The 27,048-nt window shown below is 39.8% G+C and overlaps 1 protein-coding gene across 10 annotated transcripts in view; it reads left to right on the top strand.

Annotated features, from left to right (window-relative positions):
• DMD (dystrophin) overlaps positions 1–27,048 on the top strand; it is a 1,036,503-nt gene that overhangs the window by 422,648 nt on the left and 586,807 nt on the right. For all 10 annotated transcript variants that reach the window (XM_081197764.1, XM_081197771.1, XM_081197761.1 and 7 more), the window contains 6 exons: positions 2,848–3,089; positions 4,492–4,672; positions 12,992–13,137; positions 13,306–13,518; positions 14,185–14,298; positions 26,267–26,422. In XM_081197764.1, coding sequence (XP_081053890.1) covers positions 2,848–3,089; positions 4,492–4,672; positions 12,992–13,137; positions 13,306–13,518; positions 14,185–14,298; positions 26,267–26,422 — 1,052 coding nt within the window. The remainder of the gene's footprint in view (positions 1–2,847; positions 3,090–4,491; positions 4,673–12,991; positions 13,138–13,305; positions 13,519–14,184; positions 14,299–26,266; positions 26,423–27,048) is intronic.

Raw genomic sequence — 27,048 nt, 5'->3', positions numbered from 1 at the left:
TCGAGATGCTGGGGATTGAACCCAGAGCCTTCTGCATGTAAAACACACATTGTGATTTTGTGCTATAGCTCCTTCTCTGTTATGCCAGCTGTCTGGGAAACATTTACAGTTGAAAGTTTTCTCATTGAAAACATCAACAAGACTTTATGTGTGAGTATTGTTGAAGTACCTTCCATCCTGATACCAGTGTAGCAGTTTGTAGAGATATGAATGGATGATTGGTTGTTATGACAGATTAGAACAAAGTTCTTGTTGTACTGAAATAGATGCTCACTGAATATATAATGTTAGGAGGCATCAAAATGAGTACAAAGTGAATTTGTAATGATATGACACATAATGAGGATGAAATCTGGTATATTCATTCCAAGCATCCTTGGAAGTCGAGAGCTAAAACTTATTGCTCTACATTGAAACTATGGCTAATGATGAACGCATTTGACAAGGTATGCTTCACATTAAGTGGCATTTCAGAAGACTTTGTATATAAGGTGCTGAACAATTAAAATTATTTTAACACAATTTGATATGCACAGTACACAAGGTAATAAAATTAATGAAGGCACTTCAGGTACTGATCTCTATGTCCTTTGGGGACAATGTATTTATTCACTGCCGATATCAGGGGTTGTTCTGAATATAAAATGTGAAACGATTTATGAGCCATTAACCTTGAAATTATAATATATTACCACAGAATTGGTATTGTATTATTCATCATGCCTGATGTTGATGGAAAGAGTTATGTACCTGCTTAACAACAGTGGCAACGTTTCCCCCAAAAAATTATGTATTCAAGAAGGACTAGTGGTTAGTGCAAAGCAACTCTGTTATGTAATATAACTTCCAATAAACCATGAAATTAAACCATTATACTCAATTAAATCATCTTAAATTTGCACACACACGCCCAATATTTAAAGTTATTACACTCATCCTTCCAGAGCAATCCTATGCACGCCTATTCAAAAGTAAGGGCTTAATTATATGTTATGCCAAATACCTGGCTTGCAGCCATATTAGGTTTTTTAAAAATAATAATTTAAAAATCCTAGTTATGGGTTTCCCAATTTCCCTCAAGACTACAGTGTACAAGCAGAGGAGTTTGATCCTTTGTCATCTGAGATCCTGCTGAAAATTGCCATTAGTAAAAGAAAAGAAAATCTCAGGTGCCAATGGAAGCATCCCCCTCTCCCAAAAGTAAACTGCAGCACCAGGACATGATTTCCATTGGCGGCCATGTTTGGGATGGTAAGGACTGCATGCTACAGTCCCAGTGGAAATCAGAGGGCCCTACACCTTGGATTAATTTTTAAAAAATATTTTACTTGATTTTCAGATAAGGCCTAAGTCTCATTGAATTCAATTAAGGATTGTATCCTTAATTTGCCCTTAAGGAAGCAGAAGGCTTAAGCCATGTGATGAGATTATTTAGAAGATGTAGGACTTGTTTGCACATAATACTAACAGTCTTAGGCAGTATGCTTCTGAATTCCAGGTGGCATCTTGTTGGCCAGTGTGAGAACAGGATGCTGGACTAGATGGGCCATTGGCCTGATCCAGCAGGCTCTTTTTGTACGGCTTAGTGATATGTGCATTAGCAAACAAGAGCATGAGCAAAACTTCAGCCTTATATAATGCTGGCTCCCCTCCCCTTTGCCTGCATGGCGCCAGAAGGACTGCTGCAGCATTTCATTTCACTTTCACAGAATCCCAGTTTAGGTTTAGGATCAGAGTTCTTCTTCACCTAGATTAAGGTTACCAGACGTCCCCTTTTCCCGGGGACAGTCCCCGGATTTCCAAATCAGTCCCCATACAAAATCCATTGAAGTTGAAAAGTGTCCCCGGATTCATTGAAAAAAATCTGGTAACCTTAACCTAGATAAGCTATCTCCCCAGGTTGACGAGCCCCGCCTTCCCCTCTTTTGGGATATGATAAGGGAACCAGGATATGACATTTTATGTGGCTAATCAGGAAGAGGGGATCATGGGAACCTTTACTACCCATAGGTGTGTTCCCAACTGGACAGTTTTACTGAGAATGTAGCAAAATAATGATTAGGGTTTAAAAAATGTTTTATATACGATTCAGTAATCAAAGACTTCCAAATGTACAGTGCTAGGATTTCCCCACCATTACTGCCTTTGATATTATATTGTGTTAACATTTGCTCCGGCAAATGCTGTTCATCATTCTCTTCCTTGTTGGCATCCTGTGATTTGGGATGGTCTGGCATTTGCTCTGTGGGCTCTTTGTACTCTGTGTTTCCTGCTTGCTGTCCTTTCTCTGACCCTTTTGATTTGTAATCTGTGAGGATGTAAATTAGCAAATGGTATCTCTGTTATCTGGGGCAATTACTTGGTGTATTGAACTTCCAAAATAGTCATAATAATGTTTTTCTATGTAGTATATGTAGGGCTTTGGCAATATTCACCCTGTTCCTAGTACATGTGTGAATACATACTGTGCTAGTTTACATTTGCTGTCCAGTGGAAAAAATTGTCTTCTTTTTCTGTGTAACTTCCCATTTCACACAATTGATTTCATTAGTTCTACATTATCTTATCCTAATGCTTCATTTTTGCAGTGCAGTTCATCTTAGCAATAATACTTTCCTAGACTTTTACAGGGGCATTAAAATCCTCTCTCCACTAACGCACAACATCTGTATGTTCAGGATCATTTCTTTGATGATAAATCATTTGTCGGTTTCATGAGATTTCTGATAGAGAAATAGGGTTGTTAAATTTCTTCTTTTTTTATCCACTGTGACCTAAAAATAAACGTTTTAAACTTATCTCTCTCTCTCCCCCCCTCCCCCAAATCTTTCCTTCCTTCCTTTCTAGAGGGGCTTAATGCTGACAACATCAAACAAGCCTCAGAGCAATTGAACAATCGCTGGATTGAGTTCTGTCAGTTGCTGAGTGAAAGACTAGCATGGCTGGAGTACCAAAATAACATCATTGCCTTCTACTCCCAGCTGCAGCAATTGGAGCAGACAGTAATTACTGCTGAAAACTGGCTGAAAGCACAACCCACACCAACAGCAGATCCTGGTGCAGTGAAAACACAGCTAGATAAGTGCAAGGTTAGAAATTCTGTCCTGGTTTTTGCAGTATTGTGCTGCATACATATTGCTGCATCTCCTTTAGGTCTAACAATCAGGTTTTTTTCTGCAGAGTGGGGAAAAGGATATTTGTATTTTACTGTTCAGCTATGTTGGCAGTCCTATAAGAGGATCAAGAAACAGGGCCTGCTCACATATAGGCATTTTCAGCTTGTCACTGGGCTGTGTTGGCATAATTGTGCAATGTATTTTATTTGAACAGGTGGTGCTCCACACAAATGTTCTATATGGATTGCCCCATTTCCATGCTTCCATCATGAAAATTAGAGCGTCAAATTGTACACAAACTTTCACATGAGCACAGCATTCCTACAGGTCTTATGCTGGCCTCATGTATGTACAGTGTGATCCCATGAGATCTGCCCCATATAGACTATTCCACAATTCTCTTTTTTCATACTTCCCTTAGTAATGACCATTCAGCAATAGTGAAGGGCAGCAGCAACTGTCGTGCATGACCTCCAACCACGGCACACAAAAGCCAATGAAAAAATTCAGTTCCATATTGCATTTTAATATGTGCCTTTCTTGATCTTCTGCTGAGAATGCAAGTTAAATGGGGAAGGCGAAGGAGTGAGAAGTAATAAGCATGTTACGAATGAGAAACTATGGCAAACAGAGGCACGCCTACCATTTTCCTGCTAAAGGAGATCAAGGTGGCTTTGACAGATACCTAGAGCATCTCACAATGGACACTGGAGACTCTTGAATGATGCATAAGGGATTGAAAATACAGGGAAAGGGAAAGTGATATGTTTTATGCATTTTTTAAAAAAGTGCAAATTGAAATTGTCTACACTAGGTAAATATTACAATTCTATCTTCAATGTCTATGGGTGGATCGCAGGTGACTTTGACATGCCTTTGAACTGCTAGGTTGGCAGGAGCAGGGGACGAGCAACGGGAGCTCACCCCGTCGCGGGGATTCGAACCGCCGACCTTCTGATTGGCAAGTCCTAGGCTCCCTATTCCCATCACAGAGGTACAATTCCAGAGTTCCCTGAGAAGAGGGTTTGACTGTTAAACTACTCTGCCTGCCCAGAGAACAGAGAACATTGCAATAAACAAGTCTTTGCTATCTTTGTCCAAGAATGGCTGTAGTTGGCATACCAGTTGTAGCTGGTAAAAAACACGCCTAGCCATTGATGCCATCTGAGCTTCCAATGACAAAAATGTTTTTGAATGAGAGAAATATAGACTTCAGCAGGCATTTTATGGGTAGTTTTAAGTGGTTTTATTTTTATCGCATCTTTTTCTTGTTACTGTACACCATATACAGATGTGAAGTGGTATATAACTTCTTGAAATAAAAATAAATTAATGCTTTCTTATTTTAAAAATATATTTATATATTATTATACAGGATGAAGTCATCCACTTATCAACCCTTCAGCCTCAGATAGAAAAACTAAAGGTTCAAAGCAAAGCATTAAAAGAGAAACAACAAGGTCCAATGTTTCTAGAAGCAGATCTTGTTGCTTTTACCAACCACTTCAATCAAGTTTATGATGATGTGAGAGCTAGAGAAAAGCATCTACAAAGAAGTAAGTGTTACTGTTATTTATATCTCATTGCCTCTCAAAAATCTGTGAAACAAAGCAGACATTTAATTTGACGTGTGTGCATGTGAAAATGGGTTGTATCCAAAATAATACACATCCCATCAACACAAGGATTTTCACTTGTATGTCAAGGCCCCCGGGAGAATAAAGACACAAAGACACAGAATTTAAGGTTTATGTTAATGGGCAAATTTAGGCCACACCTTTATTGGTTACAGAATGTGATGCCCCCTTGAAACCGCATTATGAGTCTAAATCTTGTTTGTAGTGTAAATTACAATACATTATGCGCATTTACCTACTGTGTTCTGTGGAATATGCAAGAGTGTTTTATTGATAGTGTAGGTAAATTAGAGAAACAAAGCTGGTTCCTGTTTGTAAGGGAAAGTGTTAGCAAGCAGGAGAAAGGATGAGGCTTTTGCAGATGTTGATATATGTTGGGACTAAGCTTGTGGTTAGTCTGAATTCTTGTGATAGCTTTATAAAGTTTCACTAAATGCTTGTACTTTTGAAATACTGTTTTTCAATTGTTGAGAAGTTAATAAAGATATTTGAATGTTAAAGTACAACATTTTGCTTTATGTATATGGTTAGGAAGAAAACAAAAGTGTTGCCATTCTGTGTTCTTTGAAGTGCATCTCATGTTCTCGAAAGAAAAATCATACTTTTAAACTTTTACATAATACTAGCTCCTTCTAGTGGCTGTTGCAGATGTGCTGACTGATCCATGCCTGAGGAAACTCATATGCTAGGAACTGCATGTTTCAAACAATAAAGCTATGCTCACTAATAGGCAATGTAGCTTATATTGCACATTTAAAACAATCAATTTTTGCCATCAGAAAAGCAAGTGCATCATTTTGAAAAGGTGTGTAAAGTTTTCCTTCATAATTCTGAAGCTATAGCAGTCGATTTTTCTCATTTCCTGTTTCCAAAATTTAAATGAAGGCTATAATCTTGACACCAAAATGAGGCTTCAAACTGGCATCTACTGGCAATCCTAAAATATATGTGTTGGTGACTATTTCACTGACATACCTTGTGCCCTGTTTTTGCATCAGATTAGCGTTCTAAAAGTTAGTAACCATTTTCATTGGACAACTACACACAGGGTAATTATCATGACTTATTTCCTAAGTATGATTTAGAAAATTTGAGAATTATGAAGGCTCCATGTTAGAATATAATCAAGTAGATTTCCCCCCTCACCCCACCCTGTCGTTTTCATGCTAGTTATTGAACAGTCAATTTAATCTTTTTTTGGTCTGTGAAAATGTACTGAGAAGCTGAAACTGGAATTGGGGACTGGTTTGCTGAGAAGGCATAAATTTTCTATCAGTTGTGCTTCATATATAGCTATGAACTCATCTACCAGAGTGTACTTCTAGAAAACCCTGTATCAGTCAAAAAGAGCATATAAAACATGTAACCAAAATGTTAATATTTTACTTTCTTTCATTTTTTTTGTTTTCAGAAGTTTGAAGAACATACATATTTTTAACATTTTTGATTTGCATTAAAGTTCTTGTGAGTAGGACACTGCTCATGGAACACTTTCATTGGAGAATAAGGGGAAGCATGATTTTTCACTGATTCCTCCTTCCATTGTAGCTATCTGTATCTCCCCAAACTGTTCTGGAGGTGTGGAGGAGCTGAGGTGGCATGTGGGTGGGAGCTGCAGAGAGAATGGAAGTCAGAAATTGCCTCCTTCCTCCAGTGAGATCCTCCATTGGATCTCAGTCTCCCTTTTGCAAGTAGGAAACATTTTTCACGGAAGAGCAGCTCTGAATCTGATCCTTTGTATACATTTTAATAGTATTCTGCTTCTTAATAATGGCTCATATATAACATAACACAGAATGCTGTGGTAAGGATATTTTGTACAAACATTGTGTAGGAAAATTAAAAATATTGTGTCACATTATTGCTAGCAGTGCAATTTATACTTTAGGCCTCAAGCAGTTTGAAGCATTATACTTTGCAGCAATAGTTTTTGTTAAAAATACTGAATGCTCTTTTGAATTATTCTGTTGCAACATGATTCTTTTTTGCTGAATTTATCACTTTTTAAGATAATATTTCCTAGGCTGCATTGTCGGATACAGATGAAAGTGGCTTATATTTTGCAACACAAATACAATCTCATTTTCTTGATTAATTATTTTCTCTTTAAAAGGAGAAACCAATTGTGAAATTTATTAGATAATATCTTCTTTTCTATCCCTGCTCTATATTTTTTCTAGTAACATATGCAAACTACTATCCATGAAAAGCTTTTCAGCAATCATCCAGTACACTATAATAAAGCAAGTGATGTTTGTTTTCATATAAATAATTTAGAAGAAAAACACCAGTGAATAACCTCAGTGAATGCTCTTTATTCAACTTCTTCTACCATAGTAGTACATCAGATAAACTTATTAAACTAGTAGCTGGGCATATATTATTTTTTGTCATTGTGTTGGTTTTCAAATTCTGCAATATGTTGTTAAAATTGTGGGGAATAGATAATAAAATGTGTGTGTGTGTCCCATGCCTATGAAACATCAGGAAATTTGAACTGCCTTTGTTACTGCCATTACCACACATTAATATGAAGTCATATTAGGTGCTATGTAGGACACAGAAGTGACAAAGAGCCTGTTCTGAGAAGTTAGAATCTACAGGCCTATAAGTACATTACATATGCAAAATCTGTTTGCAGCAACCAAACACTTGGTTTTCTGAAAGAAATTCTTTAGCCCTTTACTGTGTTGGAGAGCCATAGCTCTTTTATTCAACTACAATTACAAAGGTTTCTCTGGGTAAAAAAAGCATAGTTAAATTGGTTTTAATACAGTAGGTATGAGGGTAAAACCTCAGCGCCTAGGGCTTTCCGATCGCATGGTCGGTGGTTCGAATCCCCGCGGCGGGGTGAGCTCCCGTCTTCGTTCCCAGCTCCTGCCCACCTAGCAGTTCGAAAGCACCCTTAAGTGCAAGTAGATAAATAGGTACCGCTTTCTAGCGGGAAGGTAAACAGTGTTTCCGTGTGCTGTGCTGGTGCTGGCTCGCCAGAGCAGCTTCGTCACGCTGGCCACGTGACCCGGAAGTGTCTCCGGACAGCGCTGGCCCCCGGCCTCTTAAGTGAGATGGGCGCACAACCCTAGAGTCGGACACGACTGGCCCGTACGGGCAGGGGTACCTTTACCTTTACAGTAGGTATATTGGCTTATACAGTAGGTATGCAGTAAGATGTACAAGGCAAAAGTGAGGAAGAGGACAGGGTGAAATAAAGGACAGTAAAATGGGCTGACAGAGAAGTAATAGGTGGCCTATGCTGCAGAAACGAGGAAGCTACAGTGGTTCAGAAAAGATTTTGGTGAAGAAGTTACTTGTGAATAGGAATCCGAAAGTTGAAAGAGGGAGACTTGAAGAAGATGGAAAAGCCTCTTCTGGGTAGTGAGGTGCGAATATCCTGTTATCTGTCCTGAATCTATTTAAGAGTTCCAATCAAATGTTCACAAAGGCTCAAGTGTTCACAAGGCACTTGCAAATTAGCCACTTCTCATCGCTGAATGCCTGGAGCAGAGGAAGGTGGCATAGGCAGGTGCGGTAATTCCAGGCCTTGGTGGAATATATTTTCCCGGTGGGAACTGTGAAGACAAGTCCCAAGATCCCAGTGGCAGGATAGAGATGCTTCACACATAACTTCCATTTTGAAGACTATAAATCTGATGTTTTCTTCTCAGCAAAAATGATGCATTGAGCATCAATTTATTACTAAATATTCTGGTGAGAAAAAGATGCTACACCAGGACCTGGATCTGGCTTTCCCTTGTCTTGTTCTGCCCCATGGTAAACATCTGGAGAATGAGGCATGCAGCAGCTGATTCCAAGTCAAGACCTTTTATTACAACTCCTCTGCTCACCTTAGTCTTACCCACAAGTGCTTGATGCTTATCTAAGGTATCAAAGCTTATGCAAGTGGCCTCACTCTCAGTCTCATGAAATTCCTATTTACAGGCATGCACTATCCTGCACCGATACATTATGTTGTCCTAGGTGAATGAAGCACATTAAACAGCATAGCAGTAACACATCAAGTGACCATTGTGACAGGTTAATGTTTAATTTTTGCCCCTTATTTATTTCTGGTCCTTTGCAACTGTGTCTGCCCCAGGCAGCCAGTGGAGATTCAAAGTCTCTGGACTGCATCCCCTAGAACAAGTGTGGGGAGCCTTTGGCCCTTCGGATATTGTTGTACTCCCATCAGCCCCAGCAAGCATGGTCAATGGCCAGGGATGACAGATAGTTCAGCAGCGAAGGACCTAAATTCATTCACACCTGCAGCTGTTCGGTGGTTTTCTAAAAGTGCACACAAATATTTCTGTTTCTCTGTCCAACATATTTACATAACCTAGGCAGGCACCCCTGGAAAGCTGACAGACCCTGCATAAGCAGCTCATCACATGGGGTTGATCTGCGACACTATCTTCCCAGCAGAGGGGTTTTAGCCATTTGCCAAGAAGGACAACAGGCAAGGCAGCAGGGAGGTCAGTGTGGTGGTGTGGATACACTTTCAGGAGCGCCAAATCGGCTCCTTTGCTACACTCGCACTGCACCAGTGTCCTTGTTGTCTTGCCCCTCTCCCTCCTGGTCAGCACTAGTGACACGTCTCTGAAAAGCTAGTCTTGAGCCTTCACTCTACCCAGTGACTGCTTCTGAATCCAGGCAACTGCTCAATTTGCCTCTATGGCTGGCAAGCCCTGGGCATAGGAAATAGAATAGCAGAAGGGTCAGGACTGACTGAAAACTGTTTATAAGGATCCAGGATAATGAAAAATTGATCAGATTTCAGGTGTTAGTTGGGAATACTTCTAAGAGACTAGAGGCTCTCAAGGCTAAGCAGAGAAAAGGCAAGTCTTCTGAATTAACTTTGTGAAGCTGTTATATACAGTTAAAGATTGGCATTCCAGATCTGTAGTATGCTTTTACAGTTAATATTGTATGGCCAAATGTCAGAAAATGGATTATTTCCAACTTGTCTTCCTCAGTTTGAGTTCTCTCAACAGCTACAATTAGAACTACTGTTGAAAGCAGAAAGTGTCTGCTTCACTCTCATGCAAGCCACATCCTATTGAAATCAATGGCAACATTCCAGTTGGCTTGAATGGATCTTTATTTTATACCCTAGTGAGTTGCTGGTGCCTCCACAGATGTTAACCTATTTTAAGGCATCTGCAATGCCATTCTAATGGGGGCAGTTTAATAAAATGCTATGTTAATGTTCTAATCTAAACATTTAACAGATGTCCCAAAGATAAGATTGCTTTTATAGATACTCTGAATACAATAACATGAACCATAAAAAGGATATTGGCACTTTCAGTAATAGTTTTTAAAACAGACTCCAATTCTAAATAACATGAGATGTGAGAATATGAGAAATATTATTGGGCCAGCCTGTTGATTCTAAAATTAAACTTTTTCATGTTATAATCTGAGGCAACATGCTGATTACATTATGCTGTCGGAAGCCGGGGGGGGGCACTGCACAGCCCCCAAACTGAGACAAACTTCTCCCGGTGTCTTCCTTGTGGTGCGCAGCCCAGGACGTTCATAACTCTTCAGTCCCACAGCAGCAATGTTGCAGCAGCGACACATATCCGAAAATATGTGCACACTCAAACAGCAGAGTAAAGCTGGAAGCTGAGGTGATGAGGTGTGACATCTAAATTACGGTATATTTATTAGGCAATATATACAGGACAAAGCAATCATGGCGTCCTCTCACATCTTCTCCAAGACACAGAAAAAGTACAAAAGTACAAAACAATGGAAGAGATAGGACTGGCTTCTGTTCTCACACTTTCTAAGCATGGAATGTAAACACAGACATGTGATTGGGAGCAATGGGAGAGAATGAAAATGCTGACTTCTACCTATTTCTTTACTGCATGCATGATGTGCTCATTCTTAAACATGTTTTTAATGTCCACCATAATAATCATAACCTATTCTGGGTAATTTTCACAAATGGTGTTCTCATATAAGGCAAAAAGCTCAAGTTTGCAAATCCTGAAAATGACCTTTTATTCTAGTGATTATTTTATGCTGTGGCAGAAGAGTACGGGCCAAAATGTTCATGGTACATCAAGCACAAATTTGAGATGGCTTTAAGAACTGATTCGAAAGGAAAACTGTGTCAGATGTAGGTTGTCCTATCATAGTAACCCAAGAACCCAGCCCTGGCCCTTCTTCAATTTTGGGTGACTTTTTAAAAGAAAAGATCCTCTTAAGAACTTTATTTGAAAACCCCAAAGTAGTCAATGAGGAAAGTAATCAAAAGGCACTGGGAAGCAATCTACTATTTATTTTTTCATTTGCTTCAATTTAATAGATTTTTACCCTGCTTTATTTTCCAAAAGAATATTAGCTAATAACACAATAACGAACGATGTTGAAATCCTAAAATGTGCAATAAATGGCATACCAGCTGATCATAAAACAATTCAAACAGAATACCAAAACCTTAATAGAATAAAACAGCAGGAAAAAGAAAATGTTGATTACCTGCAGCAAGAGACCATAAACTAATGAGGTACCCAGCTAACTTGTTCCATTTGCACAAGGATTTCTACTTGTGCCATGGAACTCCACCCCTTCCTTGTGCACCCTAAATCTGCTCTGGGTTTTCCTGCAACCCTCCAGAGCAGATTTGCAGCAGGTGCAAGTGGGTGCGTGAGGAGAGGGGAAGGAAGGGAATCTTCCATTGTGCAAGTGGAAATCCTTGCACTGATGAAACAAGTTGGTTGGATACCACCCCAATATTCAGCCAACTCCAAAACAAGATGTTAACCACCCAGTGCTCAGGCCAGATGGGCACCCTGGTAATTGCATTCCTAAATGTGTTAGCCACAAATCAAAAGACCCTGCTGCTCATAGCTATATGCTGCACTTCAGCTGGCAGTAGGATAGGAAACAGAGCAAGAATCATTGAGTGAAACACTTCAGGGGAGAGAACATATGAAAGAAAGTGGTACTTAAAGTACACAGACCAAACACTTTTTAGTGCTGTAAAGTAAGAACTAAGGGTGTGCATGTCCCCCAAGATGCACCTTGAATCTGCATTTGTGCATTTTTTAAAAAAAAAAATCCAAACTGTTTCTGAGATGCTCCATGCTCTCTTCACTTAGAACTACAATTCAGGATCCAAGCTGTTCTGTATAAAACAAAGCTCCATGTTTTCCCATTTGCTATAAATGGCAATATAAAAATGGCTATAAGTTTTTCCCTTGGGGCCAAAGTGGATAAAACTTATAGGCACAGGAGCCCCTCTGGAGTGAATTAAGCCTGTCAATGTGCAGACAAATAGGTCCAGGTGCTTTTTGTGAGGAAGTAAAAGAAATCCATTTTAATTCACAATCCCTTATTGGGAGGGGGGGAGGTAGCAGGGTTTTGTCTCTTGCTCTTTCTTATCTTAAAATAGTTAAGAAGTGAATGAGTGCTTGTATACTTTGTAGTTTACACTGACCTTTTCTTCCTGGTGCTTGTTTGTTTCCTCCAACAGGCCTTACAATGTAAGTTTGTATTGAAAACTTCATGTGGAGTTTAGAGGAGATCTGATTTGTTGTTGTTAAAGCAGAACAATTTAGGGGTTTTTTATTTTTAAAAAACCTTCTACGGCTGTACTTCAACAACAACAAACAAGAACAGCAACAACAATCCAGAGCTCTTCGGTGCTCTGCAGGGAGAATCATTTCTTTAAAAGCTCCTGGACTTAAAGAAACAGAGAGATGTAGGAAAAAGTAGAAAATCACAAAAACAGCAGAGTAACAGAGCAACACAAGGCATTGTGGCTGACCTGATCTGATTTGGCAGGGATTAGGTCATTGACCACACAATTTGACTCATAAGGTGAAGAAAGACTCCATTTGAATCACTCCATTTTGCCTTGTTTTTAGCATTCCCCCCCCCCCCGTCAGCTGATGCATACTCCAGTAAGAACCAGCATCCTCAGTTGAGCCCAGATAAACAGTGCAGAACACTGGGAGCTGGGAGGTGCAGTATTTGACCAGATTTTGGCCTGGGCTACTCTGAGAACCACTATAGCTGAGGGAGATTGGCAAGATGAGGGTGAATCCTGGCAGAGCCTTTCTTTGCTTCTTTTTTGGGAGGGCTACAGTTGCAACTTGTCTGCTATTGTTGTGTTGTGATCTGAAAAGAGGTGTGTTGATTTGTTTTTGTTGTGTAATGGTTACAGTTGCTCAAAATTGAATTACATGGAATAAAGCAATGTACATTTCTCCCCTTCCATTGCAGCTTTTGATAGTTTGCCACCCATGCAGTATAAGGAAACTATGAACACTATTCTCTTGTGGATTCATCAGTCTGAAGCCAAACTTTCCATACCTCAGGTTACAGTCACTGAATTAGAAATCATGGAACAAAGGCTTAGGGAGCTAAAGGTAAGCACAGAGAACATGGTGAATTTGTTTTAATTGACAAACACTTGGTGTTTATATATTTAAAAATAACTATAAGCATACTGACAGATTTCATAATGTTAGACATTATGGTTTATTCTTAGACTGAATTTAATATAAGCCAATGCACTATTATTATTTTTATTAAAGGCTTTGCAAAGTTCCCTGCAAGAGCAACAGAATGGACTCAACTATTTAAGCACAACTGTAGAAGAGATGTCTAAAAAAGCTCCTGCAGAGGTCAGTCAGAAATATCAATCAGAAATTGAAGGGATCCATGGCCGTTGGAAGAAGCTATCAACTCAGTTGACAGAGAACTGCCAAAAACTTGAGGAACTGATCACTAAGTTACAACAGTTCCAGGTTAGCTGGAATTTTCTTTACTTCCTTTATTTATTATTCATATGATGTCAGCTATGTGACATTTCACCTAGTGTCATATATGGAGTAAAAGCAATCTTCCCCTATAGGGGCCTAATCCAAGAAATGGGTTGTATTGAATATTAGTGATACTCAGAGGAGACTCATTGACATAAAAAGTATGACATCCAGTTGTTCTGAAATTACACAGAAAGTGTGTATGGTGGTGGTGGGAGAAAAACACTTTTAAAAAGCAATGCAAAATCAGAAGAACAGGAAAGATATTTTGATGGGATGAAAGAACGTCTCTCCCCCCCCCCATGCCTGCCTCTGATCTAACACATACAGACTATAAAGAATCTATGCATATCTGCACAAATACTAGTGATGGCTACTCTCAATATATACAATTATTTTGCTATATATTTTAAATGATTTAGTAAACAAAATCTGAGAGAACTGCTATTTCCTGGTATGGTGATCAATAAGGTTAGTAAATAGACCAAATAGGAAAAACAAATGAAATATTTGTTTACATTTTTAAAGAGATTCAGATACATTAACAGTCTCAAAGATACTCTTGATGTTTAGTCATGAAGACATGTCCAGTTGTATTTTATCACTAACGAATGCTTCATATAATACAATGCATTGTTTGTTCAAAAACAGAATGACTCTAAAACCCTGAAGAAATGGATGGCTGAAGTGGATGTTTTTCTAAAAGAAGAGTGGCCTGCACTTGGTGATTCAGAAGCACTTGAGAAACAGCTAGAACAGTGTACAGTAAGTCATGACTTTGTGTACATTTGATGTACGAAGTAGATCATAGCAAATGCAAAGTATCATCTGTATGTATAGCCTTCCTACAAATGCAATTACCGTCATTCTGCTTTAGGAGACAGTTTGTGTGGGTGTCAGAACATACTCCTAAACACCTGCAGCATCGTGTTCTCACAATGGCCAACCAGCTGCCTATGGAGATCCCATAGGCAAGACATAGGTACAACAGAACTCCCTCCACTTGTGTTTTCCAAAAACTGATGTCCAGAGACATGATACTTTTGATACTGAAGGTAGTGCACAGCCATTGTAGATTGTGATCTCCTTATCCTCCTTGAATTTGTCTAAAGCAGGGGTAGGCAACCTAAGGCCCAATCGCCTTCTAAATCCGGCCCACACAGTCCAGGAATCAGCGTGTTTTTACATGAGTAGAATGTGTCCTTTTATTTAAAATGCATCTCTGGGTTATTTATGGGGCATAGGAAATCGTTCATTTCCTCCAAAAAATTATAGTCCGGCCCACTACATGCTCTGAGGGATGGTGGACTGGCCCACGGCTGGAAAAGGTTGCTGACCCCTGGTCTAAAGCCTTTTAAAGCCATCTAAATTGCTGGCCATCACTACACCTTGTACTGTATAACCTAGTTTAACTGTGTGCTGTGTGAAGAACTATTTCATTTTGTCTGTACTGAATCCTCCAACATTCAGCTTCATAGTTTCATCCCAAACGTTAGCATTGTGAGAGAGAAGGAAATAAAAAAATCACTGTCTGCTTTTTTCATGCCTTACCATGTTCCATTTTTTCCTAAACTAAAAAGTATCAATATTTGGCACAGTGTTGCATCTGCACCTGATTCATGCTTTATCGCACGTCAAACAAACCATGAGCTGTAGCCAAGACTCTTGGCTTAATGCTTGTGACTTGCTTGGGTCATGCTTTAGCTGAGATTCCTGCATTGCAGGGGGTTGGACTAGATGACCCTTGGGTCCCTTCCAAGTCTATGATTCTATGAAACCACAAGCCTGAGTTTGCACATAACACTCAAGGCAAACCATTGCGTAGCATAGGAGCGTCAAGAGGGGAAGTTTTCTCTCTGTGAACCAACATACTTGTTCACAGTAAGCCATAATTTGATTTAGCATTGTATGAGATCAAGGTCTGCTTCCTTTTTGAAATTAGATGAGCTATTTCCCAAATATTTATTCTAACTGTCCTTCTGTTGCATTATGTTGTTTTATATAATGACTCTAGTTCAGGCAGGATTAAAGTTAAGTGACATCTATAAAACAATTGAAAGTTAAAGTGTTTTTTTAATCGACTGGCTTCCTGGGCTGCTGTGATTTTCATTAAAACAACAAAGCATGAAAATACCAGAAATATACCCTCATAAAACATTTGTTTTACTATTATGATGACCTCTAGCATGTGGATTTTTCTTTGGAGCTGTTTTCAATTTGTACATAATTTTGATAATGGAATAACTATCTAATGAGAAATAGCAAAATGTGTATACCAACTGTTAAATTTTCTAGCTATCCTTTTGCTAAGGGGAAATAGTATGAAACATTTAGTAATTCTGTCATTATTCTCCTTCAAATGTTAAAAGTGCCAATAACTTTGTAAGAAGAACAAGTAAAAAATTTATGTAGGAGTTATTTGTCTTGTGAAACTTCATGTTAGCATACAGAGCAGAATATTTTATGACAAATGTCAATCAAAAGACATGTAAAGGAACCCAGTGTAACTGACAATCTCACAAGAATGGTGAAGTTGTTGTAATTATCCAATTGCTGTCTTTGCTTGCATGTTGGTACATTTAACAAAGATTGCTTTGAATTCCTGTGGTGGATGGCTCCACACAGCAAGCTGTTCATATGTACAAGAGTCCATTACAATAACCTGTTGTTTCTTAAATGTAAGAATAATGTAGAGTTAATGGAGATTTTAAATTCCCTGTTTAGTCTGTGGACAGAGGGCCTAAAAATTGGATAGTCATTACTAGCTGCAGTGATGAAATGAGAGGTAGCCTTTTTTAAAATGGTTTAACACCCCACTAAAATTATTAGCTGCCCTTGCCATCAGTAATGAAATAAAAACTTTTTTAAAAAGAGAGAGTTATAATAGTATTTACTAAAATAAATCCCCAAACCTAATTATGTTAAAAAAACCAAAAACCTCAAAACAGTTGTTTCACAACTTTTCTCCAGTTTGGCTGGGCTCAAGAGGTATCACATTAATTAGAAACTATAAACAATGTGCTGTAACAACTTCTGGGTACTTCACTGAAAAGATGCAGAACAGGGAGTACAAAACCTGTAAGGGTTTTTATTTTTTTAGATTTCGCTTATGGATAAAACTGTTCATAGAGGCTGAGGAGATGTCTTTCTATTACACCTCCCCCCCCCCCTCAAAAAAAAAATCCTCATTCAGCCTGCTATCTGATATGGTCAGTAATTGATCATAATGTATTTACTGAGGTAACATACCTGGTATGAAACAGTACTCCCCATTCATCTGTCAGCACAGTTTCTTCTAATTATACAGACTTTAAAATTGAGATATCATTGGTACCATATTAAGGGGATTGAAATAATACTGTTTGTTCTATTTATACTGTTGGTTTGACAGCCTGCGCAGTACAATTGTTGGCCATGTTGATGGTTGATAATGAGTAGCCTTCACTGAAAAAGTGCCTTAGTTGTGTAAAAACAAAGAAAATGAGCCAAAAATACATAATACTCAAATATGAGCAACAAATGGAAAAACAGCTTGACAAATGAAACATATCTACATGAAATAAGTCAGAGAGATGAAAATCAAATAAATTTGATTCCTTGGCAATCCTTTTTATTATGCCAGTATGTTGCTACCATACCTTCATTCACATGATAAAAGGTTGTAGAAGACATGTTGCCATGGACACCAAATCATTTTTCCTATAGAAAAAAGACTGTTTATACAGACAAGACAACTGTTGCAGAACTGGTGCTGGTTTTCACGTCACCTGCTTATAATCCTGGTCCTGTAATAGGCTTCTGTAAGAAAGACATTACTAATGGCCATTTCCACTTGAATGATGTAGAAAATGTAGTTTGCAATAAAACAAAAAAGGGTAGATGACATGTATGGGTTATTAAGTCTGTATAAGCCATTTTCCTCAGTGACCACTGGCCATAATAATGCAGCACCTATCTCAGGCGTCCTCAACCTCGGCCATCCAGATGTTTTTGGCCTACAACTCCCATGATTTCTAGCTAGCAGGACCAGTGGTCAGGGATGATGGGAATTGTTGTCTCAAAACATCTGGAGGGCCAAGGTTGAGGAAGCCTGACCTATCTCATGAACCATGACATCTACATCCATAACATGCATGTCAGGCTATATGTTTTTGGGTGTTATCCATATGTGAAATCTAAGAAATAAGATTTTCCCCTTATATTATTTGCAAACTCCGCCTTTTCAGCACTGTTCCCCACTGATGACAATCTCCTATATAGTGTCCTTGCCTCATTTTCAGCTTAATAATTTACAACACTAAAGAGACTTCATCATTGTGTATTGAAGATAAAATTTAAAACGTTTTCTCCTCTCCTCAGCTCCCTTGCCCTCACCCCACTTGTTGTTGTCGTTTAGTCATGTCCAACTCTTTGTGGCCCCATGGACCAGAGCACGCCAGGCACTTCTGTCTTCCACTGCCTCCCGCAGTTTGGTCAAACTCATGCTGGTAGCTTCAAGAACACCATCCAACCATCTCATCCTTTGTTGTCCCCTTCTCCTTGTGCCCTCCATCTTTCCCAACATCAGGGTCTTTTCCAGGGAGTCTTCTCATGAGGTGGCCAAAGTATTGGAGCCTCAGCTTCACGATCTGTCCTTCCAGTAAGCACTCAGGGCTGATTTCCTTCAGAATTGTTAGGTTTGATCTTCTTGCAGTCCATGGGATTCTCAAGAGTCTCCTCCAGCACCATAATTCAAAAGCATCAATTCTTTGGCGATCAGCCTTCTTTATGGTCCAGCTCTCACTTCCATACATCACTACCTCCCCCCACTATCACTGCCCAAACAAGTGTGCAGGATGCTTCTACTGAGGATTGATAGGCTCAGGAAATGTGAGAATGTCATTAGCATACCACAGATTTTCTTTGGAATTCACTTGTGAGCTGAATTCTGGAGAGGGAAAAGAGTGGGTGTGCATCCATTGAGAATCCAAGTGAAAGGATTAAATCTAAAAGAAGTTACCCTTGCCATTGTAGAAGTAAACAATCCCAGCAAATGACATTCCTATTGAGAAATAAACCCTATTGATTTCAATGGGTCTTACTTGCAGGTAAGTGACTATAGGATTGCAGATTAACATATACCTATAAGTTATGTTAGATTGTTCACAAAAATGTTAAAAAGGCAACCAATGAAATTCAAAAGCGTGTATTGTTTTTCTTTGACAATTGTGAGTTGTTATATTGGTAAATATTTGTTTTATTTTAAAATGGCTATGGACAAGGGTGTGAGGAAAGGGAGAGGACAAGGGCCGCCAGGAACCTTAAGCCTCCCCTGTTTGTGCTTATTTCTTATCTATTTTTTTTTTAAAATATTCATTTTTCTTTTTCATTCATTACATACATCTCAATTTCTTAACATTTACTATATATTCCTCCCTCCCTCCCCTCCAGGGCTTCCCCCAACTTCCGCTTCTGGTTTGTTTCTCTTTTCACCCACTTTGCTATCTCCTAACAGAAAAAGTTATTAATAATATAACATCAAGTCTAAAAACCTAAAAATAAAAGTAAATACACTATAATATTTCACTATTTTCTAAACATTTTCTAATACTAATAATGTGAGTGTTTATTTAAATCCTGCCATTTATTTTATTTATTTTAATAGGATGTATATACCAGAATGGTTGATATTCATAAGAAGCTTACATAGAATACAACTAATATAGCATCTCCCTTCTGAGATAGAAGGATGGTCAATGTACAGATTAAAAAGGAAAATATTTTATCCATTTAAACTGCCTGGAGTTTTTATAACAGTGAACCAGTATATCAGTTTTGTTAATTAAATAAAAAATTAAACAGACAGCCATTTTTAATAATGAGTATTGTGGTCAGAGTAGAGTAGCAGAGTCTTCAGAGTCATGTCAGTTATGATTCTTCTCTGTTGACATTTAATTAATTAACCCCCCAGATGTGCTGTTGCTATATGATCTCTCAAAATCCTGGGGTAAGAATACTTGAGAAATTAGATGGTTGTGAATTCCAATATTAATTGGCCTGATTTGCATCTTCTGGAATAATGTGTGAGCCAGAACTTAGTTTTTGCTGGCTTTCACACTTCTTGATTGTACCAACACAGTTCTCAGCTAAAAAATACATTTAAAAAATACGCTTAAGATGCATTTTTAGTTTTGGGATGAAAGTGATTTAAAAATATTATTTAAATACATATTCAAATTTTCATTTGAATTATTAATTCAGAAACTAGATGGAACAGAAAGAAGGTTGAGCACGTGCAGAAGTGACACAGACAAAAAATAGACTGATTCACCAGTCTTTACCTGGAACGTTTTTTCTAACTGAGCATGTGAACTGCCCTCAGACCCCCGGGTATAGGCCGGTGTATAAATTCAATAAATAATAATAATGTCCTCACTATGAATAGAATTCTCTGAAAATCTCAATGTGGAGCTTGTCCGCATGGTTTTTTTCCCTTTCTAATTCCCATATTGCTCCTTGGTGAGAAGAAAGTTCTTATCTTACCATTTCTGCTAAAAATACAAATTATCACATATTATATGCATTATTATACACACATATACGCTTCCAAGTTTCTTAAACCAACACATAAGCAGATGCATACAGCAATGTATATAGCTGTATAAAAGTACCTATCAAACTATGCTGTAGACCAGTGTTTCCCAACCTTTTTTGGGCAAAGGCACACTTGTTTCATGAAAAAAATCTCAAGGCACACCACCATTACAGCCCCGTGACGTCAGCGCGCAGCGTCACGCCGGGAGGGACATGAATTGCTAGCAAATTACATAATCACCTCCATGAGGGCTGGCTCATCTTCTCCGAAGGCAGAACCCCATTAATTAACAGGACAGACTCACACCATAGCCAAGACGAGGGGGGAAAACCTCAGTCATGCACAGTCATGCACATGTGGGGGCTAAATGAGGACGAAGACCGGGCAGAGAGCAGGGTTCAAATCACCCCACCTGGCCAGGACAATCCCTGGGTGCTCCCTTGGGCCACTCGCCTGACCCACCTCGCAGGGCTGTTGTTGCAAGGATAACACGGGGAGAACCACGCGCGCCCCCGGGAGCTCCTTGGAGGAGAAAGCGGGCGATGAATGCAATGCACGAAATATATGAGAGGCGACCAGGTTTTGCAGGTGAGGGGCCCCCGCCAGCCTCCTCTTCCAACACCCGGCGCAACGACGCCGAAGTTTCCCCCCGGGCTCGGCTCGGGGAGCAGCGCTGCTCCCCCCCGTCTCCCCTTCGCCCTCCCGGCTCTCTCTGCCGCCCACTGGGGACCCCCCTCACCTGCCAAGTCCGGAGCGCCGGTGGAAGTTGCATGCATGCATGCAGGGCGCCGCGTTGCCATTGCATTGCACTGCACTCCATGCAACGCCTGCACGCATGCATTGCCTTGCACGCCCCGCCAAGGGGTCTCCCCGCGGTCCGATGCGTCCCCTCCGGCGCGGATGCAGCATTGCAAAAATAAACACCCCCCCGACGCAGCCCTACCTGGGGGGCAGCCTCCGCCGCTCCGCCTCCGCGGGGATCCCCGGGCTCCATCCTACAGGCTGCGCGGGGTCTGCGTGGAAGAGCCCCTGCCCGCCCGCCCGTCGCCGCTGCGCTCAGTCCATGGCCGGGAGAAGAGCGCTTCAAACAAAACCCCCTGCCCGCCAGGCCACGCTGGGAAACGTAGTTTGCGCACCCCGCGCGGGCGCGGAGCCCAAGGGCGAGGGGACTACGGATCCCGGCAGCCCCCGCGCCGGGGACGGAGGGGGAGAGGCCAGGTGCAGGGATGGAGGGACGGGTGGGCGAGCGAGTGAGTGAGTGGCAGCCGCCAAGCCTTGGCCGAGAGCCAGGAAGGGCCTCCCCAGAGGAGGAGGAGGAGGAGGGAGGCGCAGAGCGGGAGGGAGGGAGGGAACCCCAGGGGTCATCTAGTGACGGCGCCCCAATCGAAAATTTGACTTAAAAAAAAAAACTTTCAAATTTTTTAATTTTTCCCGCGGCACACCAGGCAACATCTCGCGGCACACTAGTGTGCCACGGAACAGTGGTTGGGAAACACTGCTGTAGACATATAGTACCTCATGGGACTTGCGTCTTTCCCACATATGCATATAATGTACGTATATTTGCATCTAATTCTGCATCTAGTTTGGCTTTCTTTCTTTCTTTTTTACAAAGAAAGCCTAGCAATGTGTGAGTGGCTTGAACATAAATGGGCACTCATTGCAAGAGACATCACAATGTGTTGAAAGCTTGATTGCATCAAAACTTCCATAATAGTTAGTGAAGAATTCATGCCTTTCTGAGATGTGCCTGGATGTGGTAGAATTCCTGCTGGTACCGAAGCCCAGCAGGATCATCGGACTGCTTGCATCTTTTTATTGAACTAGGGTCCCCTGATTTTAGTGAGATCCTGCTTTGTCAAGTATTTCCTTCTGCCAAGCCTTAGGCTGATCACACTGGTCCTGTGGAAGTAAAGTAACATGGGTTTAACTGGGAATCGCGAATTAGGAAAACATCTCTCACAGCAGTCGATCAGCAACAATAGAGAGAAATGGCAGGCAGAAAATAAAAGTCAGGCAGCCAAAATTCAAAACTTTTTTGAAAAGGTTGTAGATTCAAAATGGGTACACTAGGAAAGACAGCATGTCAGTAATCAGTTCTAGAAAGAATATGTCAGTTAACTAATATTTTAGCTACAATTATGGAAGTTTCATATTGAGTCTAACTTAGATCTTATTGAGTCTAACTTGGATCTTATGGTTGTATTCAACTAACTTTTACCCAGAGTAGACCCATTGAAAGTAAGGGAATTAAGTTAGACAAGGCCATTAATTTTGTTGGGTAAGAGTTGGTGTATGGACTTGTGAGCCAGTGGGAAAGAGTCTGAAGTGGTGTGTGGGTGTGTAAATAAAACAGCTCAGATACTGGGCAGTTTTTGATTGGGATTAAAGTTGGTGCTGTTTTCTATTTGGTCACTAGGTGGTGGCAGGAGGTAAATATATAATGTACTGCCATGTGATTTCTGTTGTGCAGCCCTTATGAGTTTCATAAATTCTGTGTGATGAGCATTGTATCCTTTCCCCTGGGGCACTCTATGCTTCTATTGAAATGAATTATACATACAGACATTTAGATTTTATTTTCCTCTGACTCTGTCTGGCTTGTTTAATTAAGCTGCCTGATTCAAATTTATTCTAACTTAAGACCAATAAGAAACAAATTGTGTAATCAGCAAGAAAATGTAATGACACACAACAGAACTCAGAAATTATCTGACTCAACTAGTTTCAATTTTCCTTGAACTAGTCTAGTTTGAATATTCTGTAAAAATTCTATTTATATTGCCTGTGTTGTACTTAATCTATTCCAAAGACGTATTTTACAAATCATTTTTTCACTCATAATTTTACATGCTCCACTGCCTCAGATGAACAAGCTCTGTGAATTGTGTTTTTCTCACAAAGCTTACAAGTTCTGTGAGAGCCCCAGTAGAGGCTTAAGACATCACTAAGTATTGATGTTTCTGTCGCAGGATTTACAAAGTATTCCAACTATCCCAGAAGTGTTTGCAATTACCGTGAATCTTGCAACCTATAATAATCTATATCTATTTCTCTCACAGAGTTTATCATCTCTGAAAACTGTTCTCGCGTATTGTGTACATTCTATGAACCATTAACCCCTAAGGTTAAAAGCTTGTCAAAGCTTTCACTTTTTACACAGCACTCCTAACTTTCATTAAAGTATTTTAAATTATACCTGCATAATCTTATCTCTGAAGCTCAGTATAATGTTGTTTAAGCCAATTAATAGCTCTCAGACCTCAGTCTCTGTGATACTTTTGAAGAAAAGGGAGATCAGGATTACGTGGTGGCCTTTGGTACAAATGAGGACTCCACACCCTCTGAGGCAGCCAGACACCACTTTCTCAGTGCCCTTGTATTAGCTTTGATTCCTCTGTCTTGCTTGTCTGTGAAGTCCCTCATCCATTACAACTATCAAGAATGTAGCTTTTTCTCTATGGTTGTCACACTGGTTTTCTTTCTCACTTTATTGCAGTGTTCTCCTTCCTTGTGTTCTGTTGTCTCTATTGCAATATTAATATTACACAGCTTGAAGCAATAGGATGCCTACAAACTGACTCCTCTTGGAATAAAAATTTCCCAGACCCATAAATATTATTCAGAAGCTTTACATACAGAACTTGGTTCAAAACAGAACATAAACCAATTAATGACATTCAAACAGTTGTATAATATCAGGCACATGTCCAGCACAGGTTTCATCATCTTACATAATTGAAATAATTCCAAACAGACCTAAAATCAGGTCTGTGACTCTCCACACAGACTCCATTAGCTTGGAGCTGTTTTTCTCTTCAGGAGAGAGATCATTAGCACTTCCTTTGTTCTCTGTGGCTTCCAAAGAAAGGCTCAAAGCGATGGCGATTTAGTGAGAGCTAGCAGAGAACATTCTAAGTTAACTATCAACCCATTTACACTTAGAGAGCTCTTCCTAGCTTCAATATATTCCTGAGTGGAATTTTCCATGTTAAACCTTCAGTAGTTCACATTCAAACACATACAGAGCATATTCAATTTCAGTGTCAATTAAACAATTATATTTAACAGTCTCATCTTGTTTCCTTCATTTTGTTCCAACTTTCTGCTACCAAGTTTTCACCTTTCATTGCTAAGATGATTCAAAACTCAACCATCCATTAAACTTTTGGAATAGCCTTTTAATTCCTGTGTCCTGCTGTAATTAAAGCTTTTTTTGTTGTGAGTATCCACATGCTCCTATCTTCACTCTTAGCCATGATTTGGCTTGTCAATAAATGCAAATAAATACAAAACAAAAATCTGCCCTCTTGGCCTCCTGAAATATAATGCTAGTGGCATCATCATATTGAAATTCCTTATCCAGATAATTTTCTCCTAATTTTTAATCAGAGCAAAGTAGGGGGATTTTTTCTTTGTCGGGGAAGGGAGGTTAGCTCAGGATTTCCAAAGCTAACACCAGTATTTAGACCACTTAGGGGGAAAAACACCATTCATAGTAACTGTAATACAGATGAGTTGACTTGGCTTTTCCCCTTTTCACAGACAAATAATTCACTTAAAAATAAAATAAAAAATCCTGCCCACATCCTTAGAAATGTCAAGTTTTATATGTGTGCTGTTATTTAGCTACCAAATAACTTATCAGCAACCTTCAGTTTGTCAGGGATCTTAATTGAGAAAAGTCAACTGCAGAGTGAAATGTTTACCAGGCCCTCTTTGAAGCCCTTAATAAGTTACATTTTGCTCTGCCAGGCCTTCAGCATTTCACCATTACAATAAGAGAAAGCAATCAAAGTATCTCAACTTTTTAAAAAAAACTTCTGTTTATCTGTTCAAATCATCCTAAATAATCTCGCCTCTTTTTGCCAAAGTAAATACTGTTTTTATAGGCAAATAAAATATACAAGAAGTAAATTGTTCAAGTTCAGTTTCTCAGTTTTACATTCATAAAACTGTGTGCCATGCTGAGTTTGATAGATAAAATACCTTTGTTTTTCTGTCAAAAAGCAGTTTCTGCTAGTATTCTGGATTTCCCTGCGAGGGAGATTATTCTGTTAGCCCGTTAATTTATATTTTGTGTCATTGATCCCTGTTACAGCGGCATAGCTAGCCGTACAGGTGCCCAGGGGGCAAGGCATGCTGGGACAGGACGCTCTGTGTGGAGCCAGAGCCTGCATGAAGTCTGCTCCTCCCACTGCTCCCCCTCAGTTGCAGGCACCATGCCATCCGAAAAGGCAGCGTGGGGCTCGCGTCCACCCGCCGTCTCCCCCTCAGCCACCCTCCAGTTGAGGGGGAGTCGGCAGGTGGGCGAGGGCCCTACACTGTCTTTTTGAAAAGCACAGTGCCTGCAGGAGTTCACCTGCCATCTCCTCCTCAGCTACAGGGTGGCTGAGGTGGCAGGCGGACATGAGCCCCATGCCACCTTTTCGGGCGGCACAGTGCCTGCAAATGTCTGAACCACTGCATCACTCCCAGGAGAGATGCGTGGCTCAGGCACACAGCAGGCACCACTGTAAGTGCTGTCCTTGCAGTAAGCGGTCGCACCCTGCCCCTCCTAGCTACGCTAGTGTCCTGCTACAGCATTTAGTAACTAAATGTAAGCATACACAATGTATATTTGTATTCCTTTTGTCATATACTTGCTCAAGTTCTGGACTCCTTCACACTGACCACAGTCGGGCATGTCTCTCTGGTACCTCTTTAAGGTCCCCAGATTTGTCACCTGTCACCTCACGCTCTGATTGCGTAGTCTAGTCCCTGGGGGATTTCTTCTGTAACAAAGAAAACTGTCGAGGCTCCTAGTTGCTGTTCTTCACCTTCTGCTCTTCATTAGTTGTATCCTATACATTTCTAGAGTCCTTACAGATGTGGGTGGATGAAAGGAGATTTTCCTCATACCCTTCCCTACCGCCCAGATTAGGACTGCAGCTGTCATATTTTTTAAAAGGCCTGTTGTGTCACAGCAAGATTTCTTGGCTAGTACCATAATTCCCTAGGAAACTATGGTTAACATGCTTGCTGCATGTGTGGATCAACAGGTCACAATATTGTTTAGAATATTACCAAGAAGAATTAAATTCAGTTTAAATTTATTTAATTGAATGCCTATATATTTTGGAGGGTTGTAATGAAATGTGTATCTTTTTTATCCTTTAGGCTCTAGTAAATGATATCCAGACAATCCAGCCCAGTTTGAATAGTGTTAATGAGATTGGGAAGAAAATGAAGAACGAAGCAGAGCCAGAGTTTTCTTTGAAAATACAAACTGAACTAAAAGAACTGAATGCTCAGTGGGATCACATTTGCCAACAGGTACTCTATCTCTTGCTATCTTCTTTTAATTTAATTCCAGATTTCTCTTTGACATAATTTCCCTTGCTCTGTGTGCATAACTACTGAATGTGAGAGGTGGAGCCAGACATTTGTGGTTCACACTAATTAACCTTCTATCTTAGTAAATTTATCTACCATGTCAAAATGCACGCAGGAAAGATAGATTTGAGTGCTAAAGTCTGACAATAATATAATGTATTATAATTGCAAATAGAGAGCTTGACATAAGCTGGAGCAAATAAATAAAATCCAGCAAGGGATGACACCTAATAAATAGTTTTATCTTCAATGGCTTTTGCTTTACTCAAAGTATTTTGTAGCATTCCTATCAAAAAAATAAGGAGCGATAAAGCAGCATTATGATTCTGAGTTAAACCGCTTGGAACGGCACATTATAACATCTGTCAGTAACAAGCTTCTGTCTGTTACAAACTTCAAATGCCACAAGTTAGACACAGAGAGCAGAAAAGCAATTGTACTGAAAAAAGGCAAACGTAATGAAATTTTCACCGTGTCATTTTTCAAGACAGAAGGCTGTAAGACCTTATATTACTAAATTAGAAAGAGAAAATTTCAGTAGAAAGAAGAAAGAGTGAACTTCATTT

The sequence above is a fragment of the Podarcis bocagei genome (genome assembly GCF_964188305.1).
Source record: "Podarcis bocagei genome assembly, chromosome: 6".
Lineage (NCBI taxonomy): Eukaryota > Metazoa > Chordata > Lepidosauria > Squamata > Lacertidae > Podarcis > Podarcis bocagei.
Note: the sequence above shows the minus strand (reverse complement) of the source record. Positions and strands in the feature narration are given on the sequence as shown.